At 37.8% G+C, this 23,200-nt stretch overlaps 1 protein-coding gene across 3 annotated transcripts; it reads left to right on the top strand.

The window, feature by feature from the left end:
* The first annotated feature begins 73 nt into the window (after positions 1–73).
* Positions 74–21,584, top strand: cops7b.L (COP9 signalosome subunit 7B L homeolog). 3 transcript variants are annotated; one of them, XM_018241331.2, is made up of 7 exons: positions 74–216; positions 2,467–2,637; positions 4,454–4,529; positions 6,050–6,138; positions 12,357–12,559; positions 17,074–17,179; positions 20,415–21,584. In XM_018241331.2, the coding sequence occupies exons 1-7, from the start codon at positions 199–201 to the stop codon at positions 20,571–20,573; spliced, it is 822 nt and encodes a 273-aa protein (XP_018096820.1). In that variant the 5' UTR covers positions 74–198; the 3' UTR covers positions 20,574–21,584.
* The last annotated feature ends 1,616 nt before the right edge of the window (positions 21,585–23,200 follow it).

A 23,200-nucleotide genomic window follows, 5' to 3' on the forward strand; every position in this document is an offset into this window, starting at 1 on the left:
CTAAGCACCACCCACCGGAAGGAGAGAATCAATCTGCAGCGTGAGCGGAAGAAGCAAGCAAGCAAGCCGGAAAGAGCCGAAGGCGACAACATCCGCCTCTCCGGAAACCACCGAGAAAACCCAGAAGAAGCAAGGAAGAGCTTCACCTGCTATCCGTGACGGCGGGACAGGCAGGTAAAATCGGGACTGTCCCGCCTAATGCGGGACACTTGGGAGGTACTGACTTTCCAAATGGAAGAGACTTAGCAGAATTCGTTTTTTATTGATGCTGTCAGTATCTGCCTTTACCTGCCTTGTGATGTGAGCAATTGTAATGAAACTTGCTTTTACTGGAACAAAACATTTCACTACCCCCTCCCCCATAAGTCAACTTTGTGTTTGTAGCACAAAACACTTCATATTAGGCTAATGGCTATTGTCATACCTCCCAACTGTCCCTTTTTCAGAGGGACAGTCCCTCTTTTGACAGCTCAACCCGCAGTCCCTCATTTGTACTGGAAAGTCCCTCTTTTCTCTGCACTGAACAGCCAGAAAAAGAAACAAAGTTTCTCACTTAATTGGCTTTTAGCAGAGAGCCCAGAACAGCTAACAGGTGCAAATAAGATACTTTGTAACAATTTTGAGACACAAAAACACAGTTTAGATAAGGAGAATTATTTTCAAACTTCCATAACCTGCCAAATCTTGTAAAACAAACATGGTAATTAGGGAGTGTGGCCACAGAAAGGGGTGTGGTCAAAAAAATTGCTGCGCTACGTGCAGAAAAAAATTTTTGTCCCTCTTTTTGCTTCCAAAATGTTGGGAGGTATGTATTGTGAGTGTTTTGTCACTTGAGTTTTGTAGCCTCTGGGTGTGGGATGAACATTTGCCTGCCATTAAAAGTGAATGAGAATATATGCCAAGCAGCAGGTTGTGTAAAATGGCAGGAGTATATTGCTTGGAATTAGGGATGCACCCAATCCACTATTTTGGATCCGGCAGAATCCCTGAATCCTAAGTGAAATATTTGTCCGAATACCGAACCTGAACCCTAATTTGCATATGCGAAAAAAACATTTTTTACTTCCTTGTTTTCTGACAAAAAGTTACGCAATTTCCCTCCCACCCTTAATTTGCATATGTAAATTCAGATACGGTTCAGCTGGACAGAGGGATTCAGCTGAATCGGAATCCTGCTGAAAAAGGCCGAATCCTGGATTGGGTGCATCCCTAATTCCAAGCAATATACTCCTGCCATTTTACACAACCTGCTGCTTGGCATATATTCTCATTCACTTTTAATGGATGCAATGAAAAATGTTCAACACAGTACTGTTACTCTGCAGTGCGTTTGGTCATGATTGCCATTCACTTTGAATGGGGGCAATTGTGAGTATTTTACCAGCTTTTATACAGAACTACATAACACAAGGGGTGACTAAATGCTTGCAATTGCCCTGTCTGCCATTTTTACTTAATATTATAAATAGGGTAGAAAGATAACAAACATAGAATGGCTGATATTTTTTCAGAAGAGTTGGTAGCCTCTGTTGCCGACAAATACTGAAATGAATTCTAACAAGGTATATAAGTTCTACCTTTTAGAACGGCAGGCTAACTAAATATTGGCAAAGTACGGAACCTTTATTTTATATTGTATCTTTTTAGTAACCCTCCACTTTATCCAAATAATCCAGATTAAAAAAAAAAAAGATTTCCCTTTTCTATTTGATAATAAAGAAAAAAATATCTTGTACTTGAACCAAACTAAGATATAATTAATCCTTACTGCAAGCAAAAATCAGCCTGTTAGGTTTTATTAATGTTTACATGATTTTCTAGTAGTCAGTCTAGCAGTCAGGTTTAGGAACTTCAAGTAACAACAAGCAGCTGACCCACTGACACAGCTAATTGATCTTCTGTCTTGCTTCCGTGACACTGGGCTGGGAGCGGAGCGATATTTCCATTGCTGAAGTCCTGTTTTCACTCGTAATAAGCCTATGGAAGTATCATGCTGCCCCCAGCCCAGCATCACTGAGACTGCAAAGAAGATCTTTTAACAGTGTCGGATAGTTGGGTCAATGGAGGTTCGCGGGGCTTTGATGGGGCTTTTAGGGGAACTATTGGGTGTGCAGCACATACTTGATACTGACGTGTTCCTATGATTTTTACTCCCAAGTCAAAAACCTTAAGCACAAAGCAAGAGCCCCTTGTTACAAATAACACTGTTACTTGTTATATCCTTATACTTTACCATAGGGAGTACACTATTCCATATATATTGCACATCAGACATGCTCTCCCAACAGCCCCTGACATCTTATATCTGTAAATATGAATGTATATAATAATTTGTCACCATACTCGACTAAATGTTTATGTTAATCAGTGGAGCATAACCCTGGGCTATAATAAGTGCATAATTGTCCTTTAAATTGGCTTGCATTTTATCTTCCTCACAACATGTTTTTTTTTTTTTTCTTCAAGAGTTTTAGCATGGCAGGAGAACAGAAACCACCCAGTAACGCTCTGGAGCAGTTTATTTTACTAGCCAAGGGCACAAAAGGTTCAGCTCTTCCAGCTCTTGTAAATCAAGTATTGGAGGCTCCCGGAGTTTATGTATTTGGAGAACTTTTAGATTTACCTAATGTGCTAGAGGTAAGGATGAACACAACCTTTTTCTAATAGTATTTTTGAGCCTGTTGAGAATCTAGACATTATACTTATGAAAAGTATAGTTTAAAGTGGTATTATTAATAATAAAACTGCTCTTTTTACAGTAGTGTCTGTGAACCTTTTTGAATTTTCAATATTTCTGTATTTTGACCTAAAAAGATTCTCTGTTAATTTGAACAGGATATTAGTCAGATTTCCATGGTCTTTACTACTGCTTTTTGTTTTAGCATCTGTTTGTGAAGAGCTTCAGTCCATTGGCATAAGGGACATGTGAACAGAGTACAGAATAGGGCACTGCTTCCAGTTAGGTAATACTGCTGCCATATTGCCTAGTTGCCCCTTTCTCAGAAAAAAAGTTACCACTTCACTAAATTCCCTTCAGTAAATTTGAGGGAAAATATGATCAGATTCCTGCTTACCCCAGTCACTAAAATGGGGGTTCTACTGTATATTTGTTTGTCACTTGTGATTTCACTTCTCACACTTTTACCAATATTTTTCAGAGGAATCAATACAACAGCTGCTATTATATATGAATATGCAGATTTTTTTTAACTGGATTAAATTTGAATGAATTATCATTAAGGGATGGCAGTAGGCTTGTTTTAATTAAACAGTCAGGTTAGCCTCCCCAAGCCTTCATCAAAATCCACCTATACCTGTATATTAATGTTATGCAGAAACCTACTCAAAGTAAACAAGACCATACAGGGGGTCGATAAAAGCTGCCAACAGAATGAGTTGGCAACTTATTGGCCTTTGTATGGGGTTCCATGACTAGCTTCTCTAGCTGGCCTCAAATTGGCCAAATATTGATTAAACAGGTTTCCTTGCTCCAATGGCCTGTATCTATGTTGCCGTGATCCAATCGTTGGGCCCTAAAGGTGGGCATGTTAGTGAAAGATCCATCACTTGTTTGGGAACCTTGTTTAATGTATGGCCAGCTTTACCCAGTGAATTGTTCTGTGTGTATTTTCTCTGATTTTTTTCTTAAAATTAATCTGAATATTTTTTTGTTTTGCCTAAAAATGTGTAATATTATGGAAAATTGTGTAGTGTAATTAGGAAAAAATGTTAAAGGGGTCTTCCACCCAAAAACTATTTTTCCCTAATGAATGAAAATGTGGTGATAAGCAACTTTCCGATATACACTAAAAATATTGGTGTTTTCAAAGTTATATGTACATTTGCAAACTCCAAATTATATATTTTTTTTAAATAAAAATATCCATACCTGCTTTAAGCTCATTTTAAAAATCTCCGATGTAAATCCTATATTGCTTTCTCCCGCCTCTAAGCCTAAAGGTGGCCGGCCATAGAGATACAGATTTAACTTCATATCGGATGAACGACCGTTCGGTGCCATCTCCCGACCTGCCACTAACCATTCAGATCAAATAAAGTAGGAAAAGAACAGATCAGACTATGTTTCCCACTGATCTCGTCAGATTGGCAATACACTCAGAGATATTATCGGTAGCCAACAAAAATTTTCTAACCTGACCGATCAACTGAACGACTAATAGCCATCTCACGAAAAATGTCGGGACACTCCGCACCCGGCAATATTTAAATAATTGATATAGTGTAAGTAAAGTTTATTTTGCCCAACTAGCACAATAGGATTTTTAATTATCTCTTAAGGTGATTGTTCCCCTTTAAGCATGTGGCCAGGTATCCAGTGACCTTTATGCACACTTATGAGATATGGTTCATGTACTTGTTTGGAGTCTGATATTTTTTATTACTTGTTTGTTTATGTTTCTATCTTTCTCCATTTCTCTTTCACCCCAAAAAGCTTGGTGATGGACCCCATTCTGGTTACTTGAAGCTTCTGAATTTATTTGCTTATGGAACGTATCCTGATTATATTGGTAAGGAAGTTCTCTGACTGGATGATGTTACTTATGAGTCATTGGTTTTATTTCTTCCATATTGCGCTAGATTTTTTTATCTACCAAGTTTACTGATTCAAGGGGATATCCACCCAAAGAACCAGAAAAAAATATTTATGCAAGTAAAGAAAATGTAATTGTAAGCAGTAGATACTAGTGTATGTTGTAAAATTGCTTAACATTTGTATTCTGCAAAATAAAAACTGATGGAAAAATGCACGTTTCTGCACTCCTTGTACAACTTCCAAACAATTTTTTATGTTGAGTTGTTTTCAGGTGGTTCTCCAGAAATAGATGTTTTTTCAAGTAATTGGAAAAAGGCTTTATTTCTGGTGAACTATCTGAAACCAAATGAACTTAAAGAAAAAAATGGGTTTGAAGACGAACAACCCCTTTAAAGGGGATGTAAAGTCAAAAAACATTACTACAGGTACTGCTCCTAAACATAAAAAGAAGCATATTTGCAATGTACTTCAATTAAAAATGTTGTACCATTTCTTTAAAATAACTGATTCCATGCAGCTGAATTCACTGTTTGTCTCCTCTCCTTGCTGAAACTGCATACAAGAGCTTTCCTGGTAGTAAGTAGTAGTAAGAAAAGGTACTGCTGCACTTGTCTGCATTCCGAAGTACAGGGAAGCAGAGCGGGGTTATTTCATTTGTTTATTTATCATTAAGACTAATCTCAGTGGGGAACAACCCTCTCTGCTTCCCTGTGTGCAGTTTCAGCAAGGAGAGGAGACAAACCGTGAATTCACCTGCATGGAATCGGTTATTGGTACAACATTTTTAATTGAAGTACATTGCAAATATGCTTCTTTTTAGTATGTGACTGTCACAGACAATTTCCAAGATGGTGACTCCCTGTGACAAGTTTGAAGTCCTGGATCATTGCTGCTAGGGAGAAGCTGAAATGTTAGGCTGGTGCAATAAGTTCAGTGTACAGTATATGACATTTTTAGCCATATTTATTTTTAGTTTAGTTCTCATTTAACATAGCTAATTGCTGGTATGTTCAGTAAAGTTAGAAGCACCTTCAAAGCCGTTTGTAAATAATTGTCTTAGAGGCTGGTGCATGTCTACTAAACCTGAATAGAAAAAGGAAAGATCTTTAAATTCTTACATAATTACAATCACCAGCTTTTACTTGAGTTAACTAGATCTCTTTCTTTCATTTTACTAGGTCTCAGTATGCAAGTGTAACACGGTCATAAGACATAAGTAATACCTATCCGTTTATGTCAAAAAGAAAGCTCAGTGTAATGCAAACTCCACAACTTTACAATTATGTATTTAAGTTTATGCTAACCCTAAAATTAAATGTACACTAAGTATAACCATCAGTGGTGGTTTGTGCACACCCATTGGATGTTAGTAGTAAAATAAAGGTGACCTTGCCAACACCGTTTCCTACTTGAAATCTAAAATAATTAGGTATGCTTTCACATTCCCTCATTAAATGCAGCAGTGATTGGTTCATGTTTGACTTGTCTTTCTAGCCTCAAAGGACAGCTTGCCAGAGCTCTCAGCTGTTCAGAAGAACAAGTTAAAACATCTGACCATTGTGAGCCTTGCTGCCCGGATGAAGGTAAGTAAAACAGTGCTTCACTACTGCTTAGATACTGTATGTCATCCGTTATCAGTGATCTAATTTCTGTCACATGACTAATTTATTTATATATATATATATATATATATATATATATATATATATATATATATATATATATATATATATATATATATATATATATATATAGTATATTTATTATAAATAATGTACTTGTTCTAAAATATGAGGGTGTTAAAAGTCACCATTGAGTTTTCCATATGCTTGAATACGGTCATGGATCTCCTACGACCTACATGATTTATAATATCTTTGTATTTTACAGTAGGTTGAATACAGTAATCATGGTTATTATTACTTACATAACACTGATATATTCTTAGGAATCTTTGTCGTCACTACAGTTTGTGCCAAGAGTGCCCACCTTGTTTTCTTTAGCCATAGAATCTGAACTGTATTATTTGTTTACATGACTCTAAGCTTTATATTTTGCCAATTATGCTTGCATTTATACTTGTGAGGGAGCTATATTTAACCATTGTGTTTTCTTAAATAGTGCTTTCCATTTAATAAACTGTGTTTTGCTTGTGGCTGTAATTTATCGTAATTCATTAACTGCATACTGTATTCTCCTCATGGTGGGGTATATTCATGATGATCTAGTTATACTGATATAGTATTTTTATGCCAAGGGCAGATATCGCTTATTTTTGCACAAAATGTATATTTTGGATTGTGCTGTTGGCAGATGATTTATGCTCAATTCACATGAAATTGAGATGTAACCTTTTTTTTGTGTGTGCATTGCAAATACAGGTATGGGATCCTTTATCTGGAAGTCTATTATCCAGAAAGCTCAGAATTATGGAATTGCCGTCTCCCATAGACAATTTTATCCAAATAATCCAAATTTTTTTAATGTATTTCTTTTTTCTCTGTAATAATAAAACACTACCTTATACTTGATCCTGACTTAAGATCAGATTAATCTTTACTGGAAGCAAAACCAGCCTGCTGGGTTTATTTAATGTTTACATGATTGTCTAGTAGACTAAGGGCAGGACTACATGGATGTTTTCATGTAGTCCTACCCTTAAGGTATGAAGATCCAAATTATCAAAAGATTCGTTATCTGGAAAACCCCAGGTCCCAAGCATTCAAGATAACAGGTCCCATACCTGTAATTCATTCTACCAATTAAAATTTCACTTTTAAACAAAAAATGATGTTGCCTCACCTATTCAATTCTGTTCTCATATCTTGGAGGAGCATGGAAGTATTTATAGTGACAGTTTGTTTGTTTTGATCTATACAGTGCTGAAACCTTTTCTAGGCCTCTCATAAACTGCATTTTGGATGGGGGGGGTAAGGCATGTTAGGACCAGAGGCGTAACTAGAGGGGGCGGGCCCTGGCGCGGGACGTGCACGTGCCTCTGCACTCAACCCATTATCAATATATTTAAGACAGAGACATTTTGTGCATACTGCTACTGAAAAATGCCTTACCCTTTAAATAAAACAGGGATTGTTTGTCCATATATTGCAATATATTTAAGCTGGCCAACTGCGTCAAAGTCATCCCATATCTGGCCAGTCCTACGCTTAATTTTCATCTGATTCATTAAGAATTCTATTGCTTCATTATACATTTTACAAAAGGACTAAGTTTTACCTACAACTTAAGGTGGCCATAGACTCAAAGATCCGCTCGTCTGGCGACATCGCCAAACGAGCGGATCTTTCCCCGATATGCCACTAACTGCATGGCTATATTGGGGGTAATCGAACGTTCGGCCGTACAGCCCAACGATCGAATTACGATGCGCCAAGGGGCTCCGACGGGTCGGTCGGATAAAATTACAACCTTCCCGATCGATATCGTGGCCAGATATCGATCGGGAAGACCCGTCGGAAGCCCCCATACACGGGCGGATAAGCTGTCAAATCAGTCCAAACGACTGATATCGGCAGCTTTATCTGCCCATGTATGGCCACCATTACTTGCTGCTTTCAAAGTAAAACTGCCAAACTTGGCTGCCCTTTTATTAGACACCAGTGGGATCACCTGACTATAGCTGGGAAGGGTGGGGGCTACAACATGGAGATGGTCACTGCTCCTATATAACTATAACAAACAAGGGAAAGTTGTGCTCACCACTCATTTTTAAAATCATTAGGCTTGGTTGCAATGAGGGTGTGACCACAAAATACTGTACATATGGAAAAATACAAGATTCCTCTGCACTCAATCAATTATTTAAGACAGATATATATATATATATATATATAGAAATCGAAAGAAGCCCCAGCACTCTTATCAGCGTACCAAATTAAAGTTTCCACTTGATATACAGGAAAAGAAGAATGAAGCGGCATACGAATCATGCAAAAATACGTGTATTCAAATTCAAAACATCAGCATAGCGATGTTTTGGGCATGCCGTATGCCCTTTATCAAGCCATATAAACAACAGCATTACACAGGTGAAATTTAAAAGCAATACACAGGAAATTACCTCATAATTAGCATATTGATTGATCCACACCGATCACTAAACTGACCTGACTATGCAAGAATATTTAAATATCATAACAGGAATAGGTCATAATCCTTATTTAAACCTGAGGGATATAATGATTTAAGTTTATTAATCTACCACACCTCTCTTTTCTTTGGCTTCAGTGCCCAAAAGGGCACCTGTTGGACAAAAATATTTCCCCCCACCAAAGGTGCAGGCTAATAAAGCCCGCACTCTGGTTGGGGGTAACTGTAGTTCTTTTTTAAATGTTATCCCCCACCAGCGCTAGGACACCTGCTTCGAGAGGGAACTCTTGGTTCCATTGGCCATGTTGGGGCACACGCATGCACATTATGAGTGAATGCTGCAACTAGCTCATTATGTGCATGCGCATGACATGGCTGCTCGATGGTGGGGCCAATTAAAAAAAAAAACTGTTACCTCTGCCCGGAGTGCGGGCTCCGCTTTGGTGAATAAACATATTTTTGTCCAACAGGTGACCTTTAAGAATATGGAAAAATACTGTTTGTGCTCCACAGGCCACGTGTCCCTCCAGTAAAATGTCCCCATTCTACAGAAGTACTGTGTAGAATTCTAATTTACATCATTATGATATACTTTGAGGAATATGTGCTATAATTGACCCATTACATAGAAAATTGTGGACAACAGTGCTCTTGATTACACCGCGTTCACTTTCAAAAAATTTCAGCTCAGTTGTTTTCAGACAGTTCACCAGCAATAATCACCTTATACCCTTTACTTTCTATTTGTGATCATTTTTTCTAATATTGAAGTGGAAAGTTTAATTTTTCACCTTCTTATGTCTTTCTAAAGCTTCTGTGGTATTTGGGGTTGCTGACTATGTAGCTGTTCTAAATTGATACATTTAGTTGATACACTTTTTTATCGTTGTCCCGCTAAATAGAATCCCTGAATTTCATTAAAGGTAGCTGTTAGAATTGATACAATAGTTGCTAATATGCCACAGATTCTGCTGAGAAATGTATTGAGTAATGGAGCAAATTGTAATCGTTCAGACTCTGCACCTGAATTACTGAGCTGCTAGACTGAAACACTACAGGGAGGAACATTAAACTTTAAACTTCAATTTTGGGAAAAACAGTAAGAATTAAAAAATGGAAAGCAACTGAAAAAAGTCTTTATTTCTGGTGAACAATCTGAAAACAAGGAAGGTGAACAATCTATCTTGTTGTGAGAAGGATGCTAGTTCTTTCATTTGATATAAAAAAAACAATCAAGAATACTTACCGAAAAGCGCTTTAATCATAAGATACTATTTCATTCGTATAAAAGGCTCACCAGTTTCTTTACACAAAACTACTGGACCTTTGTCAATCCTTTTCAAAATGAAGTGGAATGGAAAAAGAAATTTATGGAACCTTAAACTTTAACTGGAGAGGACTTGATAGTATATGATGTTTGTGTGGACACTGCATCTATTTTCCTTTGTTCTATTAGCACGGATTCAGCTTATGGCATTTATAGCTTTTTCCATTTTTTCTTTTCCACTTTATGACCTTCACTAGACTAGTAAATCTGGTCCAGTAAATGAGCTGGGGAGGTAAGGGAGAAGGGAGTGCAGGGAAGCACATAACACTCTAGAGAGAACTAAGTTGCTCTGTTTTTAAAGGGGACCCGTCACCCAAACAAAATGATTCCAAATCCTATTTTATCATGTTAGTCAAGCAAAATGAACTTTAATTACACTGTATAAATTATTTGAATATTGTTTCCATCAGTCTGGGAACTCATAATTATATTAACCAGGAGGGAGCCATTTTGTGGACACTGTTATTAAGGCAAGTCTTGTATCATCTCAGAATCTTGTTTGTGCACCAGGGGACAGGGACCCAATGTCCATCCCCATGCCCTGGCTACACAATTAAATCGTTAAGAGAGCTGGGGGAATGTGGAGAGAGTAGTGACATCTAGGAAGTGCTGAATGGAAAGTGAAAGTAATTGTCTGCACCGCCTCTATGCCACTGGCATAGAGGAGTGGCAGGCAATATTTGATTGACAGCTGATATTTTTAAATGAGTTTACAACAGCTATGTATGCTTTACTAAAAAAAAAGAAATTGGCTGCCATGTTTAATTTAAAAAGGACTTTTATTAAACAGAATTTTATGTCTGGATGACGGGTCCACTTTAAGTCGTAATTGTGCAGCAGGCTCCAATGGTGGTCATGGTGCTATGTTGCTTTGCCCTAGAGGCGTACAATAGTCTAAGCATTTCTGAATGTGCCATGTTTGGGTGTTCCTGCTCTATGATGCTGATTGTCCTATTCACATTTCAGAAGGAGATTTAATAAAGAACCCGTTTGTTTGAACTTTTGCTTTTGCATAATTTTAGACAGTGGCATACGCTTATACCATGTAAATAGACTTACCAGTTTAAAGGGTTGGTATCTATAATAAAATGTCAGTAATACAAGGAATTCAAATGCATAAATGTATTAAAAAAAGAAAAAAAAGCAGTGTAAATAGCCGCACAGAAAAGGGAACTTTTTTTTGTATTCTGCAACCCTATATTTATGCTAGGGATGTACCGAATCCAGGATTCGGTCTTTTTCAGCAGGATTCTGCCATATCCTTCAGTTCGGCCGAACAGAATCCGAATCCTAATTTGCATATGCAAATTAGGGGTGTGGAGGGAAATCACGTGACTTTTTGTCACAAAACAAGGAACTAAAAAAATGTTCCCCTTCCCACCCGGTTCAGTATTCAGCCGACTCTTTCGTGAAGGATTCGAGGTTTGGCCGAATCCAAAATAGTGGATTCGTTGCATCCCTAAATTATGCAATTATTTTTCTGCAAAATGTTACATATTAATTTTACACCAAAATGGAAAATGAATGCATGTTTATAGATATGCACCTAGTCTGGTCAAGCCAGGGCGATACTAAGCCCTTGTTGTTTGACCTAATAAATTCAAGTTTTCACTTTTTGAAACAAAGAGGTGCTGCAGCTGTTTTTTTTCCTGTATGTCTATGCAAACCCCTGGCAAGGGTTTATGGACCGTTTTGCACCCAACCTGCAAGGTTAAATAAGGTGGTTAAAGCATAAACAATATTGACTACTTTTTATTATTTTAAGAAAGCGTGATTTTTTTTAAATAGATAGTGCAATGTTATTGGCTTGCAAAGGGGTATCTATTTTATGGTAATCATGTGACTATTTATTTCTATTAATTTGACGTAAGATTTAAAATGTAGTTATTCAGTTTGCCAACACATTGCTATGATACCATAGAATAATTTGTCCGTTATCAACGTTCTGCAGTTCTAGTTGCACAACATTTTCTGGGACATATTAGCAACTATAAGCTGATTTGGACAATATATAGGTTGCCTTTGTGTACAGGGTAAAAAGATAGTTTTCTAAAGAAGAACCTCGTAGTTCTGTTCACTTTTATAAAGTTTTTAGTGCCTGGCTAGGGTACATTGTCTATTTACCCTTTGACTGTTCCTTCTAGTTTTTCTTTTTTTACACATTGGAATATGGTTGACATTTAGCAACTGAAGCTTACCTTATTAATTGCATTCATGAAATGACATATTTGAGAACTAAAGCTTGCATACTGTGTAAATAGATTCTTCTGTAGATTGTTCATGTTATCTCATAAACGTATTATACGATTATACGATATTATTCGAGTCTGGCAGTGGTGTTATTCTTTGTCTTTTATTCTTTAGTGCATTCCTTACTCCGTTCTCCTGAAAGATCTGGAAATGAGGAACCTCAGGGAGCTGGAGGATCTTATTATAGAAGCTATTTATACAGACATTATTCAGGGCAAACTGGACCAGCGCAACCATGTGCTGGAGGTGGATTTCTGCATCGGGCGGGATATTCCCAAAAAGGACATCAGTAGCATTGTGAAAACACTTCAAGAGTGGTAAGTGCTGATTCAGTTTGATTGAGATCAAAGTTGGCCCAGTTGATATGTATTTTTATCAATAGTAAACTGTGAAAGAAGCCACAAAACTGCAGTTTGCTGCTACCTTTTATTGTACTTTATTTGCGTTCAATAAAAAGTAGCAGCAAAGTTCTTCAGTTTTGTGGCTTCCTTCACAGTTTACTGTTGATGAATGCCCTGGTATTTGTGGTGTGAGCCTACTATAAAACTGGAGATAAGGATATGCTGAAAACCATTTGTTTTAATTGGATGTTTTCAGGGGTACATAGAGTGTTTTTTTTAATGGGCACACACAAAGTGTATGCCTTTCACAATTTACATTGATGTAGTAAGTAGATGCATCATTAGTACGTTATCCATAGTCTTTTTGAATAAAATCATATTATACCAAATAAACAAAAAACATACAAAACCAACAATTCTACCTTTGATTATTTTTCACATTATATTTGTTTGCTAGCCATTTTTAATGTAGGGTATTAGTGAAGCATTTGTCTGGTCATGTAGTTATGTTTCCAAATGAACCATAATCACAGTTCGTTGAGTTGGAGTAGCTTCTTTTAATGTGTTTATAGAAGCCGTATTTCACTCTTGTATTTCACCAGTAGTTCGTATGGGGCACTTATGGCCAGAAATATGGGGGTCCTGTTTTGAATATGAGCGATGTTGCTCTCAAAGAGCATGTTTGTGACGAGTTTCCTATGGAACTCCACAATTGATGGTATGGTAGCTGATTTCCATTTAGCTGCTGTTGTTATGCTTTCTAGAGTTAATATGTGGTTCACCGATTTCTTCCATGGGTTTTCCAATAGGTAACTTACTGGGTCTTTTGTTATGTCTTTGCAAGTTACTTTTGTTATTAATCTATTAACCTCATCCCAGTATGCTGTGATCACTGGGCATGTCCACAGTAAATGGTACAGTGACCCTGGAGCCTGGAGAAATTTTTATTCCCACACCCAACCTGCCCATCTCTGACTTCCCTAGAGGGCGAAGGACAGGCACGAGTCTATAAAGGTTAGGGCCAGAGCAGTTTACTGGAAGCCTGCTAGACAAAGCTAGGGTGGTCCTACATACAAGTAGGCCTGCCACCTGCCTGATACCAACCAAGAGGTGAAAGCTTCAGCCCAAACCTGCCCAACCTGTGGCTACCATGGGTTCTGCCTGGCTGTGCATCCACAATGGTCCTGTTTTGCAGTCTGTGGCAAAATATCATTTTTTGATCATTTGACTTTGTTTCAAATGGTCAGATCAACTTGATTTGGCCTGCCACCTAGGTAGCCTATTTATACACTTATATTTATTATAATTTTTTTCTGATGCTTGTATTAATTCGTTAAATTTACTTTTATCAAAATTACAAGTAGGGTTAGAGGTGTCTGCAAACAGTACTTCTAAAACATTTTGCAAAAATATTGTAATCAGAACAATCTGGATCAGTTGTTTAAGCCTGAAAACAACCTTTTGGACTTCACCATTCTAGTACAAAATCTTATAACAGGAACCGTATAGGCTACTTAGGCCTTATAAGAAAGGTAAGCAAGACTCCAAATGAGTCTGCCCGTACAGTCTCAGAAAGGTTGTCGAGAAGCCCAAGAGAGAAGCAGAAGCTACGAATAATTACTTTAATGATACCTCTGAATTGCAAGCAAGATCCTTTACAACCAAGTATCAAAAACAAGTCCAGGCCTGAGTATCGTCTCTTCTGTAAGTTATTTCTCATTACAGCAAAATCAAATTACAGTTGGCCAGGGGTGAGAAGCTTCACACTACATTAAGATTCCGGATTCCGAGACAAACTAAATCTGTAGTTTAGGAACAGGCTGTTGCTGTGTATAATACCAGAGGTCTGAATTACAGAAAGGCCATTTCACATCGATCTTAAGCAAATAATTCAACATTTTTTTTAACGATTTCCCTTTTTTTATGTAAATCGGTACCTTGCATTTGAGGGTAACTGAACTGCATACATCAGTATTGGTGTTAAAACCCTACTATTAGATTTATTTTATAGTTATGTGGTTTTTTTATTTAGTCGTATATTTCTGGTGAGCCAGACAAAAAAACCTTGCAAATCTGGAAAGCCCCAGGTACCAAACATTCTGGATAGCAGATCTCATACTACTGAACTGAACAATGTTCTCCTTTCCGTACTAAACACTCCCTTGTAGGTTGCAGGTATTCTCCCTTTAATTTGCTGTTCTCTGTGTTTGGAGGGGTATTCTTATTGCGATCCTATCTCTTTCCTCTTGATTTGAGAAGTATGGATTTCTCTGAACTTATATCCCACTGTGGTCTTTGAGGACACATTAAAGCTATACGGACACTGCAAATTAAATTTTTGTAACCAATGCACAATTGCCATTCCCAGACAATGGTTCGTTGCATTGTCGAAATCAGGGTTTGTTTGTTTTTATCTACAGCAGCTTTAAAATATATCCGGTTTCCCCCATGGGGAATAGCAAGTAGAAGCTTCCACTTCTCAGTGAAGATACATGGAGACATTGGATGCTGGGGATGGCACTTCTGTATTTGTTAGAAGATTGAATCTGAAGTGTAGGTATGGCTTTAAGATTTATGTATACTCCATTATATAGCGAAGAGCAAGAGTTTAGGTTTCACCCTCATAATTTGTGCAAACAAATCCATGTTTGTTTTTGTCCCAGAGCAGCTCCTTTAAAGTAAGAAACCTCGAAAAAGAAGGGATTATTTCTTTAAACAATTTAGGCTTCCAAAGCAAAATACTTGTATGTTCAAATTTCTTATGAATGAGAATCGCTAGGATGCAGTAATCCGGAGAGGATAAAGTGAGTACATGTATATATGATTTAGCGGGCATAAATTGTTACACGTGATGATAAAACTGGTTTCAGCAAGAGATTCAATGTTATTACAACATTTCTTCTTTAGAATGTTATTGTCACTGTATTAAAAAGGAAAGGAAGCATAAAACACCATCATAAACTTTAATTGAGTTTGAAAATGTACTCACCTCTCTTGAACCTTGTGGTTTTGAGTCTCTAAATCTGCAGTTGGCCTGCGTATGATATCAAAAGCCTTGCAGACTAAATCTTTCAATGCCTTCTGTAAGCACTTAGCGTTGAGGGAGCTGAGTGAGAATTCCAGAAGGTAGGAAGGAAGACATTCACTTCCATAAATAATTCTCTTATTATTCCTTACACAAATAAGGAGAGGTTTTGTACACTGTCCTTTTCTCACACGAAATGTCCTAGATCTACAGGTAATATTTCACTTCTAGTGTGTGTACATTGTGTATGTATATAGTATAGTATATATTATAGCAGCAATATTGTGTTTACATCAGATTGTTCCTAGCATCCTGAAGAACATGCTTTAGTTTCACTGTAGACGTTTACTGTCTTACTTTGTTTGGTCTTTGCAAATGATCCCAAACTGACTCGATGTCGAGATCACGGCTCTGCTGAAGCTACACTACCTGTTGCCTGATTCCTTGTTTTTTTTTAGCTGCTAATAGTTCTTTATAATTGTGAATAATTTAGTTCAGATTGGATACATGATGTTACAGGTATGTGATACATTATCCAGAAACCTGTTATCCAGAAATCTCCAAATTACAGAAAGGCCATCTCCCATAGACTCCGTATTATCCAAATAATCCAAATTTTTTCCTTTTCCTCTGTAATAATAAAACAGTAGCTTGTACCTGATCCAAACTAAGATATAATTAATCCTTATTGGAAGCAAAACCAGCCTATTGGGTTTATTTTATTTCATTTTCTAGTAGACTTAGGATAAGGTCACACCTGGAGATTCAGGGAGATTTAGACTAATCGTCTCTTCCTTGGGGCGACTAATCTCCCCAAACTGCTTCCCCGTGGCTTCCGTCTGCTTCAATGAAAACTCATAAGAAAACATCGGGCGACTTCGTAAATCGAAGTGCCGCAAGTGCATTGGCGCAGGCGTTTTTTCATTGAAGCAGACGGAAGCCACGGGGAAGCAATTTGGGGAGATTAGTCGCCCCAAAGAAGAGGCGATTAGTCGCCGAGCGACTAAATCTCTCTGAATCTCTCGGGGTGCACTTAACCTAAAGGTATGAAGATCCAATTATGGAAAGATCCATTATCTTGAAAACCCCAGGTCCCAAGCATTCTGGATAACAGGTCCCATACCTTTATTTAATAATCTACTTCTCAGCAGTAAATGTCCCATGAATTTTTGGGAAACACCTGTCTGCCATAAAATATATGCTTACTTTTGTCATGGTGTAAAACCTCTAGGGATGTACAGTTGTGGGTTTTTTTCTGATGTTAAAGGACCAGGTTTTAGCTCTAGGTAAATGGTTCCTGACCAGTGTTTTGGGAGGCTTAACTTTAACTCAATGCATATGTGGTTCGAACATGACTTTATACATGCATCTTGTCCATGTTTGAAAGTCTATAGTGGGGAAAATCTGTGCCAGCGGCATATATATTGCCATTGTGAAATAACCTTTAATCCACAATGTGTTTCAGGTGTGATGGCTGTGAAGCTGTCTTAGTAGGAATTGAACAACAAGTCCTAAGGGCAAATCAGTACAAGGAGAATCACAATCGTACACAACAACAGATAGAAACAGAGGTGAGTGTGTGCTGATACACTGCAGTGTCATACCAGCAGCTGGAGGCTGAGGAGATTTAAGGGGTGTGTGTATAGATATAGATTTATATAGTGATATAGATATAGTGATATAGATAAAGTTATATAGATAGATAGATATGGTTCTAGATAAATAATGAAAACATCACACATTTTTCCTAATGCTAAGACCAAAGGAATGGGAAAAATGTTTTGCTTTGAACCAACCATTTGTTGAACTGACTGATCCCATGCTAAATTATCATCTGCATTGAAATAATTGTGTAATAAGAAAAGTGATCTGTCGGCATGTATAGTAAACAGGGATGGGCGAATTTGACCCGTTTCGTTTCGCCAAAAATTCGCCGCCGGCGAAATGTCGCAGACGCCCATTAAAGTTTGTCGCGCGGCGAAATTGTTTTGTCGCGCGTCTTTTTTCTCTCCATACAAGTCTATGGGCGTCATTTTTTCGGCGAAACGAGGCGAAAAAATTCGCCCATCCCTAATAGTAAACCCACTCATAGGCTTTATTTTAAATATTCCATTTACTACTATGAATTATTAGGTGTCAAAATGCATACACATTGCTTACAATTGTTTGTAACCTCTATGGGACAGGAACCTCCTTCCTTCTGTGTCTTTTTGCACATGGCACTTAATCTGTATATTTATACTTATATACTTATCTCTTACTATGCTTGTTGCTTTATTATACATACATAAGCCTATGTAGTTAGATTTTAGAAATTGCATTGGCTGAACTACTCGTGGCAAAACTAAATATTTTTCTACATATTCCAGTCAAAAACCAGAAACTCGTTTGCTCAGAAGGAAAGGCTAAAATTAAGTAACCTGTATCAGAAAGGTCTATATAAATACATCAGTAAACCCTCAAAGTAATGCTGCTCTGAGTCCTCTGTCAAAATAAATATCACATTTCTTTCCTTCTATTGTGTACACATGGATTTCTGTATCAGACGTCCTCTTTTCATCTTAAACCTCCAGGGCTAGGGTTTGAGCATGCTCAGTTTGCTCATCTCTCCCCCTCCTGCTGTAATCTGAACCCAGAGCTATGAGTGAGCAGGGAGAGACTCGGGCAGGAAGTGATGTCACACCAAGCTAATATGGCAGCTGCTATCCTAAACAAACAGAGAGTTTCTGTTCTGTTACACATCCAGTCACTCCAGTCTTTATATATTACATTTTTGCCTGACTAACTATATTGGAAACATTTTTTATTTTGCACAGCCTATCTATTTAACCAGTTTTTATTTTTATACTGAGCAATTCCTTTAAGCCATGTTAGTGCAAATTTGTAGGCACACTGGGCTGTCAAGAATGATCAGATCGCTGTATGGATTTGGTGGGGACATTTATATCCTGTCTGACATGCTGCATTGTTCCTTGCAAGTTGTTAAAATGTTATAATGGAAGGCGAATAGAATAAGACTCTGTGAAGCTTGTAACAATAAAATACCTGCCTCATAATCAGCTTGATTTCTTGTTGCCAGCAGCATAAACGCTAACAAATATATAGCCATATTACAACCATATAACATTTCATGTTCGAGATAGGCACATAACTAAAAATAATACTTAACGTAGACGTGTGTTAACCTGCTAAAACTATACTTCCAGGTTAACTCCCCCTTTAAGTTTTAAATGATATGGCATACTGTATGTATACTTTCTTCTTCCTCTGAACATTTTGTTGCACAAAAGACTCCTTTGAATTGCCAGCAGAGGGCTCTGCCTCCATATATAAATCCCTCTGGAATGCTGTTGCTCTTCATACTACAGAAATTAAAAACCAAACATAATGTAAAACCATTTTTGAAGAAATCCTTGCCAGTCTTACAAAAGGTTATAATATTCTTTTAAATTATCCATAGAGATAGGTACCATAATGATGAAATGCTAATCAGATTTGTTTATTCTTCGCTAAACAAAAATCTTGCAGGCAGTTGAAGCCCATTAAAATAGATCCCAAATGAATTATTTTAAGAGGACACATGTGGGCCAGTTAGAGAGGCAAAGGACGCTCATTTATGGAAGTATATTTGAATGTTTTGCTTTTCAGTGTCTCAGTGCTTCTGTAGCTCCTGACTGGTCCAGCATTACTCTGACTAGTCAATATTGTGTGTGCTTCAACCACCTTATTTGTAGATTGGCTGCAAAGCAGTCCGGAAACCCTTGCCAGGGGTTTGCATAGACATACAGGAAAACTTGGGTCAAACAACCAGACAACGTTTCGTGCTTACTCTTGCCCTTTCTCAAGCCAGTCAAATGTACAAACTATTTAACCCCCCTCTGAGGGGGAGTGCACCACACCAGAAACCACCCACTTTGCACACACAAATTAATTAGTGTAAGAAGTGTGATGAGTCCAATTGAATTCAACAGTCTTTTAGTCCATTATATAGTCCATTATTCATTGTGTCCTAGATAAACAAAGTGCATACCCCTATGGTACGTTTTGCCTGGATAGGAAAGTTTCAGCTATACCTTCCTCAATGCAGTCCGGGATCTGGCACCATTTCTTAGTTATACTGAGAACCTTCGAAGAAATTAAAGGAGCATTAAACAATGATTTTTTAAAAACAATTTACATAATAAAGGGTGTTTACTGACCATAGAACAACAGGGTATTTACCTTAGATGAAAGAAATAGGCGTATACTCTTTGCTAAGACCTTTTGCCCAAAGTGTTTCTAATTTGTTAATCCAAAACATTTTGCCTCTTTCTAAGGACCTTCAGCATTACTCTGGCTAACATACAATCATCTGATTGTTGTGTTCTTCATAAAGTTAAACAAATTTTGCCTTTTTGGCTCATAAGCAATGCATATACATTATAAGAACTTATCAAAACACGTTGTATGAAGGAGGCCGTAAAGCGTCCGCAGTACTGTGTTGCAAAACTTTTATTCCAAAATACACTACATGTTTCGAGTAAGCTAGGACTTTCTCACTTGAGAAAGGGTCCTTGCTGACTCGAAACATGTACTGTATTTTGAAATAAAAGTTTTGCAGCACAGTACTGCGGACACTTTGTGGCCTTCTTCGTACAACGTGTATTGATGAATCTTTTGGTCTTTACAGTGTGACCCAATTAAGAAGGTGAGCCCAATTAATAAAAGTTAAGGGAAGCGCTGGGAAAATTGCATAGGATTGATTATAGGAACTTAGTAAGTTCTTTTAGTGATATATTCTTCTCTTTTCTTGTATCTATTTACAAGGTGACAAATATAAAGAAGACTCTGAAAGCTACAGCTTCCTCATCAGCACAGGATACTGACCAGCATTTGGCAGAGCATGAGGGACCTCCGCTTACTGAGCAACGACAGCCCACCAAAAAGATGTCGAAGGTTAAAGGTCTGGTTTCCAGTCGCCACTAATGAAGATGGGTTCATGGAGGAGGCTCCGGGGGCCTGCATACTCTCCCGGGTTGTTTACAGACTAAACCACGATTCCTCCCCTCCATACCTTTCTGAGAATAATAATGCCATGGGCAAGAAGGAACCCATTGCATTAACAATGCTGTGACACTGTTTGGTTGGCGAATCTTTATCCGAGCAGGACAATTTACCTAGCAGTTTGCATATCCCCTCCCTGCTGGAGAGACTTTCTGTGAGAGATGCTGCACTGCACATCAGGCTCCTCTGCCAGTTTATAGAAAAGGCTTCTTTTTTCCGAATGGCTAAAATCCAGGTGACTTTGGTCGTCTCATCTTTCTGGAGATTTACAATGTGCAATGGGGTAGATTTGAAGATAATGCTCTCCTGTTTCATATATACACCCCCAGAATATTTTATTTTGCTCTTTTCTCCAGGTTGAAAACTTGTCACTAGCCTTGCCATGACAATAAAATAATAGGAGAAAATAATAATTTAAGGTCCCTATTTTAAGGTATTGCAGTAAACCCGCAAGAAGTTAATATGGTGACATTATTTTGTAAAGAGAAGTGGGTGATGGCTAAAAAAGAAAGTTGGGGGAACTTCAGTTTGTAACTGCACCACTTGGTTCTCAGGTTAAAAAAGGCTTACAGTCAATGTAGAATATTCTGATTATCTTGTAGTCTTTGGTAATTTGGGGTTTAGTGATTGTAACATAGCAACTGCAGCTGGCGTGGCCCATGCTCATGCCACTTACAAAATTCAAGAAGCAGACACTTTTTAGAGCAGGAAGGAAGTGGTGCTAGGGGCAAACCTCTAGCTATTATAAAAGCCCTTTACACTTGCCTGGAAAAAAGCTTGGGGACTTTACATGCAGGTCTGACCCTTATGGAGCCAAACACTGCATTGACCCAGTTATGTCCTCTGTTGGGGAAGTGTGCAGCCTGTCAAAGATATTGTTACTGTTGCTGTGCTTATAAATCTCCAAACAATTAAAAAAAAAAATACACTTTTTTTGGTTTGCTTTTCTCGTTGATGTCCTGAATATAAAACACGAGTCATGGGGGAAATGGTTTGCTGTATTTTAAATATTGTATATTCCTCAAAAGAAAGAAGAACCACACATAGTGGTTTGACCTATGGGTATAGGGCATGAATAAGAGCTCCACAGCAGATTATATAGTTAAATGAAAAACCATTGAACTTTTTATTAATTAATATGAAAAGTAAAGCCCTTAAACATATTATTTATTATTATGAAAAGTAACCTACTTCCCCACAGTTTGTAGTCCTCACATTCTTTCATTCCTAATCCTTTTTTTTTTTTTATTTATTTTTTTTTTTCCTATAATTTCCATGTTCCATTTAACATGTCTTTATATCTCTTTTTGGCATGTACGATCACTTTGTATTTCAATCCTTTTCACATGTGCCAATGTCTTCCCATGCACCAGCCTCAACTAATTTTCCTCACAGCCTCATACTCCCCCCCCCCCCCTTACCCATCTTCTTATTTATTTACATGGGAACTGACAGTTTGCTCAGTGCGCTCTTCTATAGCATTAACGATGGTAGTGCAGGCGGTGAGATTGTTTGCAAACCTCTAAATCAGGTATTAAAAAAAGTAATGCTAAAACAAGTCATCTTTGTTTTCGTTTCTACAGTGTGAATTCAAATGAATCATCAGCTCACCCTGGCCTCTTGTATAGTGCAAGTCCAGTACAAAGTGAAGGGGTTATGGCACCCCCTAAATCTATAGGAAGAAATGACAATTTCACAACCGGACTTGTTGCAAGTGGAGATTAACCCTGAGTGTTTAATTCACATGTGACAATGCAGAGACATACTCCCTTAGACTTCATTCTACACTGGGCCCATGGCATTTGCCCTCTTTGCATACCCTTAGGCCCACATTAGATCACCACTGCTTCTTGTGCCAAGTTATGCACAACTATTCGTGTATTGCCTAGTCTTGAATTTGAGTCATTTTCTTCAAATTTTATCTTTTTCTGAGTTTTATTTCTGATTGTTCTTGCAGTCTGCAGAAACAAGGAATTTCTCTTGAGATATGAGAGGAGGAGAGAGGATCTTCTGGGAGGGATGCAGCCGGGTACAAATATTTGCAAGCCACTGGGGCTCCATTATCAACACTGGGCAAATTTGCCTATGGGCAGAAACCCATGGCAACCAATCAGATTGCTGCATTCATGGTTCTACTTGCAGCTGGTTTCAAAAAGCTAATCACTGATTGGTTGCTATAGGTAACTGCCCATGGGCAAATTTGCCCAGTGTTGATAAATGAGCCCCACTGTGTTTTATTTGTCTATAAAAAGAACAGTACCATGAACATGCATAATCCAGCTCTATGCTGCTGTAATAGTCGGTGTATCTAACTGACATTTTCATTTGCTTCACTCATAATAAAGTTACAAAATGTGTTTCCTCTCGCTGATGGAAGTCTTCAAGTAGTGGAATCAAGTACTTTATACAGCCTGAGAGCCTGCTTCTACTTTGAACTAAAGTCAGCTTTCTCCTAAGCTTTGTAGTGGAGGAACTTTGACAATCAGTGTCTGCAGAGTAAATCTTATGTTCTTAGTCTGTAGCACGCCTCCCCAACTAAAATAACATAT

This window comes from Xenopus laevis, chromosome 5L, assembly GCF_017654675.1.
Source record: "Xenopus laevis strain J_2021 chromosome 5L, Xenopus_laevis_v10.1, whole genome shotgun sequence".
Taxonomy (NCBI): domain Eukaryota; kingdom Metazoa; phylum Chordata; class Amphibia; order Anura; family Pipidae; genus Xenopus; species Xenopus laevis.

Excerpts from the sequence above, each read along its gene's own strand:
- cops7b.L (XM_018241331.2), top strand. Across the intron at positions 4,530-6,049 it reads AACGTATCCTGATTATATTG|CCTCAAAGGACAGCTTGCCA; the intron begins GTAAGGAAGTTC and ends TTGTCTTTCTAG. Across the intron at positions 17,180-20,414 it reads AACAACAGATAGAAACAGAG|GTGACAAATATAAAGAAGAC; the intron begins GTGAGTGTGTGC and ends TCTATTTACAAG.